The sequence below is a fragment of the Fukomys damarensis genome, unplaced genomic scaffold, assembly GCF_012274545.1.
Source record: "Fukomys damarensis isolate Sample0158 unplaced genomic scaffold, DMR_v1.0_HiC HiC_scaffold_12, whole genome shotgun sequence".
NCBI lineage: Eukaryota > Metazoa > Chordata > Mammalia > Rodentia > Bathyergidae > Fukomys > Fukomys damarensis.
Genome location: NW_022900924.1, coordinates 56,149,950 through 56,164,549, shown reverse-complemented (window position 1 = coordinate 56,164,549; position 14,600 = coordinate 56,149,950). Strand labels below are relative to the sequence as shown.

Here is a 14,600-nt window from a genome sequence, read left to right as displayed (position 1 = left end):
CCCCCGGTTTGTACCTTCGCTGCCAGACCCCGGTTGAATCCTGATTCTGCTCTGCAGGGTATGCTGGTCAGCCCTTCCCGTGTAGGGGTCTCCGCCTGCTCTCTCCGGGGTGTCAGCTGCGCTCCAGCGGCGAGCCCAGGTTCCTCTAAGGGCGACTGCGCGGCCCCAGCCACCAGCCTGACCTTGAAGCTGGCCTGGGCTTGGAAGGCAGCCCCCTGAGCTGCAACCTCCCACCCTCTTTCCACCTTCCAGGGAAAGCTCTTCTTTTGACCAAGTCGCTTGGTTGTAATTTCCATTTCTACTAAAATGAGCACCCACAACAGCCAGCCACCGCGGGGTGCCGGAGACAGGCTCCCTCCTCTGTGGCTGGCACTGGATGGGGGTGGGACTCCCAAGTGCTGCGACCTTGGGCGTGGGGCCACGCTGGGTTGTGGCAAGTTGGGGTGGCCGGGTAGGCAGCCCCGTGCTGTCCTCCTCGCATCTGACCTGGCTTCCCGGGCTCCCTCTCTGCGTGTCCCGTGCCCGGTGGGCACATCCGTGCTCCAGTTCCCACCTTCCATCATGGTGGCTGGGACGGATGTGCGTGGGGCCTGCTGCCGGGCAAGGTCACGTGGCCTGGACAGGAAGGGAACAGCACCACCGAGCCTCCACAGGCGGCTTTCCCAGGAGCAGCCACGGCAGTGGGTGGGGATGCTAGGATAAAGGCTCCCCTCACACCGGAAGACACGTAGCTGTTGTGTATTTATTTTAAAAAAGGCATAGGAAACGAGTCAAATGCTATTTAAAAGTATCTAAATAAATAGTTTTCAGTGGCGTCGCACACAGTGGCCTCTGAGGGCCCGAGTTATGAAGGGAGAGGAGTTGGGACCACTCTGGTGCTCAGGGCGCCAGCAGCTTGGCCCGGAGTTCAGAGCCATCAGTTAAAACAGCCACCAAGGTCCCTGCAGGAGCTGGCAACAGAAGCCACATGGTGGTGGCCACCAGGTCACGAGGCCCTGAGAACTGGGCGGGAGCCAGCCCTTCAAAAGGAAGGGGCTGGGCCGTACCTCGGTGTCTTCACAAACATCCTCTCTCTGGATGCCTTGGAGGACTTGCAGCTAGGCGGCCACAGTCCTCTCTGTTCCAAGGGACATGAGAGGTGGCACTTTCCGGGGGGACCCTGAACACAAAGGGGGTGGGGAGGGAGGGGCAGGGGCATCCCCCACGGGGCTACTGAGCCCAGATGCTGTCTCTGCTCGGACAGCAGCACATGCTGGAAGTCCGGCTGGGAGCGATGCGTCTCCAGGACACACACCCCCGTCTCAGGAAGAGCAGGCAGCCGGCGGCACATGACCCACAGCACCCACACATGGCCTCGTGGCAGAGGTGATGGCGGCAGGGGGACCGGGAGACTCACCCAGCTGACTGTGCTGGAGTTCAGCGTCCCGAGGTGGGGCAGGGGACTGGCCGGGGAGGAGGAAGGGGGCATCGGAGACAGAATGGCTGCTACACAGGGATAGGACAGAGTCAGCAGCTCCTGGGCCAGGGCCAGGCCTCAGCGACATCACCTAGCAACACCCTATCAGGACCACTGATCCCCAGAACTGCCAGAAAACAAATCCCTTGATTTCAAGCCACCAAATGGCGTGCAGCAGCGGCCAACACCAGGGCAACCCTGGCCTACATGAAAACATTTCCAGAGGATGAAGATGGTCTCCAAATTTCCCTTTCAGGGCCCAAGTTTAGCTCAGCTGCAAAAGTGAAGCCTCCAGGGAAACTCCAGGAAATGTCTCTAATCCCTGGGAGTAAAGGGCCAGGGACCCCAGGGCAGCCGCAGTGCACACCCTCCTGCGGCTGGACAGGTGGGTGTGACTGGTAGAGGTCAAAGCCCAGCCACACAAACCACTAGCGAGCAGCTGCTCCGCCGGGCGAAGAGCTGCGTGGTTAGTCACTGCCTCGGTACACAGCACGGCCCCATAAATAAGAAGAAAAAGGCACTGTTACTGCCATCCCGGCGGGAGCAGGACCTCACCTGGGCTCCCGGAACTGGCGCTGTGTCCCGAAGTGGGTGTGTATCTCTCCAAAGCCAGGGCCTGGTGCTGGTGCCCATGGCCCTCTCCTGTCCATGATGATGAGGATCTGGATCCGGATCTGACTCTGAGGGGCAGGCTCGGGGGTGGAGCCCGGGAAGCCCGCCTTTCCGTACCCCCTCTTCTGGAGGTCAATGCGAGGAAGCCAGGGCACAAAGCCTCTCGGGAGGGCCCTGCTACTCTGCCGGCTGCCCTGGCTCCTGCGGGGCCAGCAGGGGGACGTGAGTGCCCCCATCACCGCTGGGCGTGAGGCCGGGCTGGGAGAAGGTGTAGGGCTCGCTCTCAGGCTCGGGCGGGCAGCGAGGGGGTGGCTCCTCGGCGGCCAGCTTGGCAGTGGGCGCCCGGGAGCCGGTGGGCGGCGGGCTGGGCGGGCAGTCGCCCATGGCGCCCTGGAAGGGCCGGTAGGCGTCCACCTCCGGCTGCAGGAAGGAGCCGCCGGAGCCCTGCAGCAGGTGCCCGTACACCATGGTGTCGTCGATGATGGCGTACACGTGCGAGTCGTTGTCCTGTCGCCCCTTCTGGAACTTCTTGGGCCGCAGCGGCATCTGGGTGTTGATGTTGCCGTTGTAGACACCCACGGCGGGGCCCTTGTTCACCTTCTTCTTCCTGTGTGGAAAGGGAGCGAGACCCAGTCAGAGACGGCACCGTCCTGTTCGTGGGCTCTGCGGGCCTGGACCTCGTCCTCCCAAGGCCCTGGCACTGCCCTGGAACTGGAACTGTCCCCAGGGAACGTCGGGGCGACCAGCTGTGCCACAAAAGGAAAGTGAGGGACGGGGTAAAGCCTGGTGTCGACTCTGAACACCATCTGTGCCCCAGTTGTCTTTTTAGTTTTTGGAGCTGGGAGCGAACCCGGGGTCCTGTGCACACGAAGCACGTGGTCTGCCACATAGCTGTACCCCATCCCTCAAACTATCTTTCTTTTCTTTTCCTTTTTCTTGAGACAGGGTCTCACTAGTAGTTCAGGCTGGCCTCAAACTCAAGGCGAGTTTCCTGACTCAGCCTCCTGAGTGCTGGGATTACAAGTGTGCAGCACCATGCCTGGCTCTTCAGAGCGGCTCTGACAGATCACACAGCATCTGATGGTGGGGCCTCCGACAGCCGCTCCCTTCTCCCCTTTCTTACGGGAACCATGGCAGCCCAGCTCTGTGAAACCGAGCGTCCAGAGCTCTCCGTGTGGTCCTCTATCTGCTGCCCCCACCCCTGCCACGGGTCAAAGCTCTGAGCACCTCACGCGGTAGCACAGAGACAGGAGGGAAGGGTGTGGCCGATCTGCTTGTGGTAGGACGCATGGTCAGTGCCAGCAGAGGGACCCAGGCTGCAGGGCAGCCACTGCCAGAGCAGTCACAGCAGAGACCAAATCCCGGCGGGGCTGCCAGGGCTCCACACTGATGCCACTCGGGGCTGGGGCGATGCCCTCTGTGACCTGGAGGTCGGGCATAAGCGAGCCTCGCCTTGCGCTCCCTCTCTGAGCATTGGACCCCCAAGCCTTTAGTTCACGCCTGACTACGTTACTTAACACTGATCTTTCGGGGACACGGGAAGACGTGAAGTCAGTAATGTCCGAGACATCCGGGCTACGTGAGCCCAGGTGGTGCCATGCTGGCTGGGGCGCGTCCACCTACTTCTTTTTCACACAGCAAATGATGAGCCCAAGGGCGAAGAGCAGCGAGACTCCGCCTCCCACCACAGCAGTGATGATGACGGTCACGTCTGTGGGCAGAGCACAGGACAGAGATGAGGCGACAGCCAGCTGGAGTCGTCCCGCACATGGCACAGCCCTTTCCTTCCACACGCGGCTCATCCTGAGTCTGCTTCCTCTCTCCTGAGCCTGCCAGGGCCAACAGGAGGTGGCGGGGACCACTCTGGGCCTGATCGTCAAGAGGACCCCAGCCTGGGTTCCCTCTGTGAGGGGAGGCCGGCTGCGTGTGACAGGCTAATGTTGAGGCCGCCATGTTGTGAGGAAGCCCAAGGCCGTCTGCGGAGACACCAGGGGAAACCAGCCCAGCCCAGAGTGAGGAGCAAGGTGCCAGACGAGGGTGCCGCCCAAACATGGTGACCGTTTAAGAAGTTATTACAGTGAAAACACACTGCCGCAAATCCCCTCTCACAGTACCCTTCCTCACGTCAAACACACTCGTCTCCTTGTCCTCTCCACTTTCTGCAGCAGCTCTGGAGACCTCTTTCCTGACCAGGCGTGATCACAAATGTGGAGACTGCTGCTGAGCGCCACTCAACAGAGAGGCAGCTCCTGAGAACACCACGCTGTGTCCTCCCCACCTCACTGGCCCTGTGCAACTCCTGGCTCTTTCCCACATTTATGGTGATCTTCAACGGTTAACATTTTGAGTCCATTCAGGACATCGAGGCAACCAGGACAGCGCAGTCCTCAGGAAAGAGGACTCCAGAGCTGCTTCGGGAGGTGGTGAGTCTGTGGGGTCTGTTTGAAGTGAGGAGGAGGATTCTGAGAAGGATTCATAGCAATGTGTCTTCTGGTATAATATTACAAAAAAATGTAAATGCTCACTATACTCGTTTGTTTTTTGGTACCAGGGATCAAATGCAGGACCTTGTGCTTGCGAGGCAGGCGATGGCACCACTGAGCTAAATCCCCACCTGGCTCTTGTTTTGTGTTTTTAATAGTAGCAAAGTTTTATTAAAGGTAGGAAAAGAAATAGGCTCTTTAGAGCAATTTTGCCCCAAGTAAAAGTTGGAAAAGAAGTACAGCCTACAGTGTGAGGGCGGCCACCATGCAAGGGATAGTGCCATGGCCTGGTTAAGTCTTTGGAGACAGGGCTCGATATGTAGTTCATGCTTGCCTCCAACTCAAGGCAATCCTCCTGCCTCAGCCTCCCGAGCGCTGGGATTACAGGCGTGTGGCCACATCCGTCACTGTGTTTCATACCATGTGGCTCCAGCTGAACCATCTCAGCCATCCTATGACATTCAAGGCATCACGTGGCCGGGCCCAGGTCCCTGAGTACAGAGGGCCACCTTGCCATGCTCTCCCTGGCCAAGTTGTGATCGGGATGTGACAAAGGAACAAACTGGGGGACCTACCGGCTCCGCTCCCCTCGGCCTATACCATGTGCCCATCACCTGTGCGTGCCGGGGAGGGAAGCAGAGGCAGAGGCCGGAGCAAGCGGGGCACAGAGGGAGGGGCTGTCCCCTGGGGGTCCTTTCTCTGTGGCTGCAGAGAGCAAAAGAAAAAGATCTGGAGAGCCCTGCACCACAGAGACCAGTAGTTCATCCTGTTCCCCGTGAAGAGGAAATGCGGGCGTCAGACACGGCGGACAGCGAGGAGAAGCCAGGCGGCCAGAGGGAGGGTGTGGGCTGCCTGGCTCCCACCAGGCGTCCGAATTCACAGCCTGTGCCCAGGCGGGCGCTGGGCCTCGCTGACTGCCACCCACACAGGCAGAGACACGGCTCCCGGTCCCTCGGGACCCACCGGGATAGCCTGTGGGGCGGACACGGTCCCCATGCAGGACCCCGCCTGCAGGTCCGCTCGCCTTCCGCTGGCTCCTGCTCCAGCTCCTCCCCGGCTTGCACCAGGGCTGCCACTGAGCACGTTCACCGGTTCCACCGCCTCCCCGCCACACTCTCGTGGTCCCCGAATCCTAACCACTGCTACAAAATCCCAGCTGCTTCTGGAACGTGGTTAACATCTCCTGTACAGGCAGAGAAGCTCACAGGAACAGAAGGACCCCGTCCACGTCAGAGAAAGCCTGGGAGTAAGGAATGGCAGTAACTGACTGAAGAATCTAGGTGGGCCGAGAGAAGGGTAGAACCCCACTATCCCGCACCTTGCATGTTTCCTCGTCTCACGGATTTTTGCTCCTCTGTCATGAGAACAGGCCTGGGTAGAGGGAAAGAGGAGGGGAGCCAAGTGAGCCCAGTTCGCAGATGAACGAGGCCGGGCCTGAGTGCGAGAGCACCCACTCGATCAGCAAAGTCCTCCCGACAACCTGCAGTTGCACAGTGCAAGAGACTAACAGGCTCAGCTTAGACCAGAACTGCCCAGCCAGTATGTGAGCATAATAAATGGCTGTCTTAATCCATTAACTTCTAGGGTGCTTTGTTACACGGCACGACTTAGGTAATAGCTGACCCATACATGGACAGCCAGGATGCAATGTTTTTTGATGTGACTCCAGCCTTCTTCTTTGCCCCTCAATGCCAATGTTCTGTCCACCACAACCTCTGAAAGACCCTAAGAGGCCTTACCCAAGGTCCTTGGGGTCAGAGTCACCCAGAAGAGCAGGTCCAGCTGCTTTCCGCTGGCGGGGCTGCAGTTGGAGATGTTGACCCAAAAGCTGTGATGGCGGAAGCTTGGCTTGGGGAGCGTGTCATCCTCCAGGCTGAAGATCTCCTCGGCCCGAGTGCGCTGCTCCTGGATGATCATGAACGCGCGCCCTGACTGGCAGACCACACCAGTGCGCTCCTTGGAGAAGGTCAGGCAGGCCTCCTGGCCACTGGGCACGCTGATGTTCCAGGACACGGAGGAGAGGGCTGGCAGGCCGCGGTCCCAGTTTGGGGTCCTCAGGTAGAGCTTGCTCTTTATGTCTGGAGTCACCGTGAAGATGGCTTCCTCTGTGGGAAAGGGAAGGGATCCAGACAGACACTTTTATTCATCTAGAAGCAGAGAGAAGGGAGGAGAGGAGAAGATACTGCAGAACCTTCTAGAACAGTGCATCTACTAGAACTTTCTAGAACAGCGTGTCCACCAGAATCTTCTGTGGTGACAGGAATGTTCAACATCTGCACTGCTCCAGAGTGGACAGCAGCCATGTGAAATGTGTCCTGCGTGACTGAGTCAGGACCCGATGTGTCCCCCAAAGGCCGCGTTAAAGACATGGCCCCCAGTGCTACCTTGCCCGCTTCAGCTAAGAAGACTAAGGCTTTGGAGTTAAAGAGGGAATCTCGGAAGAATGACAAAGATCTGATGAGATTAGAAAAAGAGAGTCGTGTCCTTGTGCAGGAACGTGGTGCTCAGGATACCCGAATCCAGAGGATGGAAACCGAGTCGGAGGAAATGGAAGCCGAGCTAAGCGCTGTCGTCAGGGAAAAAGCACCTCTCCCTGCAAATAATGCTTCACCGGAAAACACAACTCAGTGAAATAACCAGGGCTAACGAGTTACTAAAGTCTAAGTTTTCTGAAGACGGCAACCAGGAGAACACGAGAATTCTAAGCCTGGAATTGATGAAACTTAAAAACAAAAGAGAAACAAACAATGAGGGGTAGGACGGCGAAGCAAGAGAGTGTGGAGGTGAAGCCAAGTCACTCAGGGGAAGACAGCAGAACGTGAGGGGAAACTACGAGAAAATGATGAGAGCCTTAACACAGGAGAGACAGGATCAGCAGGAAAGGGCTCCAGCTTGAGCTCCTGGGAGGGCTCACGCATGAAGTGGATCAGACTGTCCCGTTCACACACGGACTGAGCGGTCTCAACAGAGAAAGAACAGACTGATGAAAAGTCTGAAACAGGAAAGCTCTCAGAATACATCGAAGAAATAGTTGTGAGTCAGATCAAGTGGAAAAATAGAAGCTAGATACTGCTCACTTTAGAAGAAAGTTTGAAAGAGAAGAGTCAAGAAATTCTGAGCCTTAAACCAAGCTTTGAGGACAAAGCATTGTCTAAACAAGCAGAATGCTAAATGTCGTCTGCTTGGAACACATAGAGAAGACCTTGTAGAAGAGGAGTAGACAAAGGGATGACGATCTAAATGCCAAGACGCAAAACTTAAAAGAGAACCTTATTCTTGAAAAACAACAACATGATGCCGGACATGGTGGCGCAAGCCCGTCATCCCAGCAACTCGGAGGCTGAGGCAGGAGGATCGCGGTGAGTTCGACACCAGTCTGGGCTACGTAGTGAGTCCCAGGTCAGTCTCAACTACATAGTGAGACCCTGTCTCAGAAAACAAAACAAACAAACAAAAAAAGAGAAAGAAATCACAGTTTCCTCTCTTAAAAAAATAACTGATTTATTTGCAGAACCAACCCAAACAATAAGATGAAGACTTTAGGAGACAAAAAGAAGAGGAAGCAGCAAGAAAAGCTGAGAAAGGAAATATGGCAGCAGGACAAACTGAAGAAGTTAACAAATGGAGTCTCCTTCACGAAGAACTATATAATGAAACAAAGCCTTTTCAGCAACAGCTAGATGCCTTCGAAGCAGAGAAACTGGCCTTGCCGAATGAACAACAACTCAGTGCAACTCAGGAACAACTAAATAAAATAAGATTCATAAGCTGAATTATTGGGTCATCCAAATCTCAAGCAAAAAATTGAGCACGCTGTAAAATTGAAAGGTAAAAATAGCCAACTCAAACCAGAAGTGTCCAAACTCCAATCACAGCTTGCTAAAAAAAAAAACCAAAATGAGATGAAACTTCAGGAGGAACTGAATAAAGCTCTGGGGGTCAGATGCTTTGATCCTTCAAAGACTTCAACAGGAATGTAAAGAAAATGCTGCTCTGAGAACCCCACTGAGAGGAAGTGAAAAAGGAATACATGTGTGGAACTGTCATCTTCCCTTGGGTTTGCTTTCATGACAGTAGCAACTTGCATTCTTATGAACTGTGAAATTATCCTGATACCTTCTGATATGAAAGAACTTCTAACCTAAACTGATGCATATCATGCCTTTTCCGGCTTTCATGTTCTCTGACAGAAGCAGATCCTCCTGTCCTTCAAGCCCTATTCAGATTACATCCTCCTTTTTGTGAGACCTTTCTGCTCTTACCTGCACCCTATACCATAAATTATTCTCTGTATAAAACCTTTGTATTTTAGCCAGGGGTGGTGGTGCACACCTGTGATCCCAGCACTCGTGAGGCTGAGGCAGGAGGATTGCTGTGAGTTCGAGACCAGCTACATCGTGAGTTCCAGGTCAGTCTCAAGTACATAGTGAGACCCTGTCTCAAAAAACCAAAAAACAAAACAAAACAAACTTTATATTTTTAACTTAGAAAAAAAAAAAAACACATGGCCCCCAGCCTGTGGTGGTATTGGGCAGCAGTAAAACCTTAAGAGATGGGGCCCAGGAGGAGGAGGTGGGGTCACTAGGGGCGTGGCCTTGGGAGATGTGGGACTCCGCCTCTTCCTATCTTTCTGCTTCCTGGAAGCCAGCAGGTAGCAGTTTCTTGAGTCATGGCCACTACCACCTCAGGCCCCAACACAGCAGGGTGAACCCACCGTGGGCTGGAACCTTTGAAATGGAGTCAAAAGAAACATTTCCAGGGGCCGGGGATTTAGCTCAGAGGTTCCACTGCCTGCCTTGCAAGCACAAGGACCGGAGTTCAATCCTTGGTACCAAAACAAAACAAAACAAAAAACAACCTTTCCTCCGTGTGAGTTCCTTACCTCAGGTGTTTTGTCACAGTGACAGGAAGCTGACCAACACCCCAGGACTGCGTTTTATGTGTTTAATTTCATAAATGGTTGCGTGGGGCTGTTAGTGATGCCCTGGTGGGTATAGGATGGGTCTCAGTCAGACAAGGGCTCAGGTCTTTTGAAAAATCCTAACAAATGAGAAGCAGGCCCATTTCCCATGCCGGTGCTGCCTCAACCCCTGTCGGAGAGACCTACACAGTGCTGTGCCTGTCCCGTGTGGGGCTGCTGGACCCACAGAACCTCAGGCTCAGGAAAGAACTGTGGAGCGGAGTTTCCGATGTGTCCAGGACGCACTGGCACCTGCGGGAGCGAGGACCCCACGGCCCATGGCAGGGACACTGTGTCTGAGTCCACGGCCTCGGCAACCCCGATGCCAGGTGGTCTGCACCGACTTCATCCGGGGGCACCGAGTGGCCTCTGGCCGCTCAGGCCTCAGACTGAAGCCGCTGGAAAGTGCAGGGCGAGGCCCCACCCATTCCTACCCCGCCTTGAGGAAGTGCGAGTGTTCTCTGAGGGCCTTGGAGGCCCCTTCCCGCCATCCTGCTCTGCGCTCGCTGCATTCCGAGGTATAAAGGCAGAGTCAAAAAACTGCGTGAGGCTTTGTCCCCACTTCAATATTAACGGCTCTGGCTGTCCACCAAACCCCACACCGCCCAGTCAGAAACGCTTTCTGTATTTCTTTTTCCCTTTTTGAGACAGGATCTCTCTATGTGGTCCAGGCTGGCCTTGCACCCTCAGAGATCCTCCTGCCTCAGCCTCTTGGGTGTAGGGATTATAGACTTGCACCACCACGCTCAGCTACATATTCCTTACCCCTGGGCCGGGAAGTCAGCATTAGGATGAGCCCTGTAAAGTCGAGGAAGTGGGAACAGGAAAGCCCGAACCGGAAGTGGGGACGCGGAGACGGGCAGGGCACCTGCCCCTACCTTTGAAGTAGGGCACGAAGGACACGGTCAGGCCCTGGCCCGGGACCTCGCTCTGGAAGCCGGGCGCGTAGGTGCGGAGCGTCACCGAGCTGTTCTGCCGCACCAGCACCTGCTCGATGGAGCCGCCGGCGCAGAAGGAGCCGAAGTACAGGTCCTGGGTGGCGCCAGCCACCACGTAGCTGAAGCTGGCGTTGCAGGGCCGCTCGTGCGTGTGCTGCTGCAGCTTCCGTGCGGGGGTCAGCACCAGGCCGAGCCTGTCCCTGGGCACCAGCAGCTTCCAGGAGAAGTCGCGCAGCTGCACGGGCAGCCGCAGCACGTCGGCAGGCACCCGCAGCGGGAAGGTCTTCCGCGGGCAGTGGCGGTGGTCGGTGCAGCCTGCAAGACAGGGCGGTGGCAGCCGCGCGGACCGGCCCGGCTCCTGCACACTCCCTCCGCACAGGACGGGGCAGAGGGTGTCACCCCTGGGGCTCCCGTCACCCTCGCTCCCTGTACTCCGCTGTGCATTTTATTAGTTTGTTTTTGCGGCACCAGGGATCAAACCCAGGGCTTTGCACTGAGTGACATCCCCGGCCCTTTTTATTTTTTATTTTGAGGCAGGTTCTCATAAGTTACTAAGTCACCCAAAGATTCTCCTGCCTCGGCCTCCCAGGGTGCTGGGATGAGGGGTGTGCACTCCCACACGGGGCTGCAGGGCAGGCACGTACTTATGGTCTTCTCGGCAATGGCCCACAGGCGTGTGAGGTCATCGCAGAGGAAGGAGATCTTGTACTTGGAGCCGGGCGTCAGCGTGACGTTGGGGCTGCAGGTCCAGGACTCCAGACAGATGAAGCAGCCGGCCACGAACCTGCGGCCCAGGTGGGGCCGCGGCTCGATGCTCAGTGACAGGGTTCGCTCCTGGCTCAGGTCGACCAGGTAGGTTTTATCTGAAAGCACAGAGAGGCGGCGGGACGTGAAGTCCCAGGATAGCTGTCCCCAGCAGGGGCCACACAGGGGCGTAGGGAACGTGGGTCGGCTGAGGGCTTTGCCCCGGGGAGGAAGAGGGTGCCACTGTCAGCGTGGAGGAGACACAAGGAGAGAAGCAAAGCACCTGCAACACGCCTGTCTGACAGTGCCCTGGGCGGCACACAAGGGACACACGGGGACACCCTTACGGCAGATGGTCGGGCCATTCTGGGAGAAGGTGACAGAGGCACGCACACATCCAAAGTACTGAGAGTTCTTAGTGTCACTTCTATTCAGAAGGAAGCAAATTAAAACCAAGCGTTCTGTCTGCCCTGTCAGACAGGGAATGTGAGCCCTTGGGGTGGCCAGCAGTGCCGTCTCACACAGCCAGGGGGAGTGGGGACAGCTGTTAGAGTCCCCCAAGGGCCCTGCACCCGGGGAACCCGGCAGTGTGCTGTGAACTAGAAACCACCCAACAGCGAGATCATTAAATAACCCACGGGGCAAGGGTGGGTGAATGGCATATTACGCAGCAGGTAAAAAGAACGAGGGAGGGCCAGGGATTCAGCTCAGTGGTGCCGCCGCCTGCCTCACAAGCTCCAACACTCAAGTTTGGTCCCCGGCACCCAGGGAAAAAAAAACAGAGTTCTCAATGCACCAAACCGAAACCTCCTGCATCTGTCACTGAGCCAGTGGCCGGAGTGGTGCACACTTCCTCTTCCGAGTCTCCGCCTTCCCGACAGTGTCTGCCACAGTTTAGCAAAGTCCCCATGCGGCGTGTGCACCGTCACAACCGTGACCGCCGTGTGTGCAGACTGCGGCTACTTTCCTGTTCCTGCATTGCCTTCGCGTTCCCAGTCATCACTGCCATCTTAATCACTTCCTGTTTCCTTTTCTTTCTTCCTGCTTTTCTTTTTCTTTTTTGGTGGGGGGCGGGTATGACGGGGGACTGGGGAGGGACATGTACCTGGAACAGGGCCTTTTCACATGCAGCTGTACCCCTAGCCTGCCCGCCCGACCACCCGCCCGCCTGTCTGTCTCTGTTTTTGAGACAGGGTCTCACTCTGTAGTCCAGGCTGGCCTGGAACTCTTGGTGATCCTCCTGCCTCAGCTTTCTGGATCACAGGTGTGCACTCCCACCATGCCTGGCTATTTTTTGCTTTGAGACAGGATCTCACTAAATTGCCAGGGCTGCCATGAACTTGTGATCTTCCTGCCTCAGCCTTCTAAGTAGCAGTGCACATGTCTGGCCCCAAATCACTTTTGTGGCACTTATAGGGGGACATTTTTTCCCTTTAAAATGAAAATAGGGCCCAGGGAGAAGTCGAGGTCACAATATAGACCCACTCTGGCAGGCCAAATCACAGGCTCACAGCACAGGGGCTACCAGCAACTGAAAACCAAAACCACAAGCAACGACTGGCTAAGGCCTCTGCAAGGTTAGAAAAGCAGATGGAGAAGCAACACCAGCCCATGTCTCTCCTGGAGCAGAGAAGGAAGCCACCTGTAACACACCACAAACAGCTGCCCACCCACCCGAGTGACTCCCACCGCCCAGAGAGAAACCAGGGCTTTGGGAGACAGTACCGGTTTGCCTGGTGTGTGTTGTCAGAGAAAGCGAATTTCGCTTCTTTTTCTCTTTTGAGACAGGGTCTCAGTATGTAGCCCAGCAGGGCCCTCCTGCCTCAGCCTCCCGAGTGCTGGGATTAGAGGGGTGCATCACCAAGGAGGCTCCCCGAAGAGGATAACACAGGAGGACCAACCATGAGCTCACAGAATCATGGCCAGCAGGGCCACCACACCTTTTAGAAATTATACAAAGTGATATTGGGTGTGGCGGCGCACACCTGTAATCCCTGCACTCAGGAGGCTGAGGCAGGAGGATCGCTGTGGGTTCGAGGCCAGCCTGGGTTACATAGTGAGACCCTGTCTCAACCACAGAGTGAAAACCAAGGCAAGAAAGGAAAAAACCGAGAGCTGACTTGGCATCCAGATGCAGGATCAAGGCTGCTCCTCTCCGTGGAGAGGAGACGGGCCCAGCCCGCCACTGCCACCACCCCACACCCCTTCCAGACACTGCAGGGGCCGGCGGCAGCCCCTCACTCACTGCTCTCGGTCTGGGGGTGCTGCACCAGCACCCGGAAGCGCAGCCGCAGGGTGCCCGGGCTCTGGGCGTCCTGGTCGCAGCCCTGCAGGGACAGGTTGAAGCTCCCGGCCATGTTGCCCGGCTGCGGGTCATCCAGCCGGAACACCTCGGGGTTGGTGGCCGAGCCGGGGACGTAGTACTCCACGCGCTCCTCTTTGCGCTCGCAGTTGGACGTGCTGAAGTCCAGGAAGGACACGCTGGCCCGCAGCGGGGCGGGGACCACGAACTGCCACGACATGAGCTCGTCCTCGGGGAAGCCGGCCGGGTAGTTGGCTGACATCAGGGTCGCCGAGCCCTCGCCCTCAAACACAGACTCGACAATGCACAGGCCTGTGGACGGGCCGGGGGGAGGGAAGGAAGGGGAGAGGTTGGTGAAGCAGATGCTTAACAGCCGGCCCAGAGGGACAAGAGCTATGTATTTGAGGCAGGGTCTCTCATGTAGCCTGGGTTGGCCTTCACCTTGTGGAAATCCTCCTGCCTCAGCCTCCGACTGCCAGGATTACAGATAAGCAGCACCACACCCAGCACCGTCCATTTTGTTTCTAAAATGATTTGCTTCATTGTAAATTTACGGAAGTCTGTTCTTTATAACGGCTCGGGTTTTATCAGCTCACAAACTCCCTGAACACTTAACCAACTTGCCAGATCTGGTGGTGCATGCCTGTCATCCAGCACTTGGGAGGCTGAGGCAGGAAGATCACCAGGCGTCAAGGCCAGCCTGGGCTAAGTAGCGAGACCCTGTCTCAAAGAACAAAAGCAAAACAAAACAAATCAACCAATGTCCTGAGCCTGTGGGCCCAAGCTCAGGGGCGCTGCCCTTCCAGGGAGAGGCGCTCACGTTTTATGGCCGTGTGGTTGGCGATGCTGAAGCCGGACATGTTTCTGGGCTGGAACCACGGGAGGTGCAGGGCCACCTTCAGCCCCTCCTGCAGCTTGATGCGTGACACTGTGCCGTTGCCACAGAAGGTACCGATCTGGACCACGGTGGTGTCCACGCGGCTGCTGATGGTGTGGGAGATGCCGTTGGGACAGCTGTCGCCGGGGCCGAGCTGCCTGAGGCGGGGCCCGGAGAAGCGCAGCTCCAGGCCGGTGCTCTTGCGGGCGCGCACATCCCACACGTAGG

At 56.6% G+C, this 14,600-nt stretch overlaps 1 protein-coding gene across 1 annotated transcript in view; it reads right to left on the bottom strand.

The window, feature by feature from the left end:
• Nucleotides 1-278: 278 nt before the first annotated feature.
• Nucleotides 279-14,600, bottom strand: part of Cdcp1 (CUB domain containing protein 1) — a 20,091-nt gene continuing 5,769 nt past the window's right edge. The window contains exons 6-12 of the mRNA XM_033762708.1: nt 14,316-14,600; nt 13,439-13,807; nt 11,094-11,312; nt 10,390-10,764; nt 6,291-6,656; nt 3,692-3,779; nt 279-2,675 (exon numbers count right to left, since the gene is read on the bottom strand). The exon at nt 14,316-14,600 is cut by the window's right edge and continues 32 nt beyond it. Of these exons, the coding sequence (XP_033618599.1) occupies nt 2,246-2,675; nt 3,692-3,779; nt 6,291-6,656; nt 10,390-10,764; nt 11,094-11,312; nt 13,439-13,807; nt 14,316-14,600 (2,132 nt within the window). The 3' untranslated portion in view covers nt 279-2,245. The remainder of the gene's footprint in view (nt 2,676-3,691; nt 3,780-6,290; nt 6,657-10,389; nt 10,765-11,093; nt 11,313-13,438; nt 13,808-14,315) is intronic.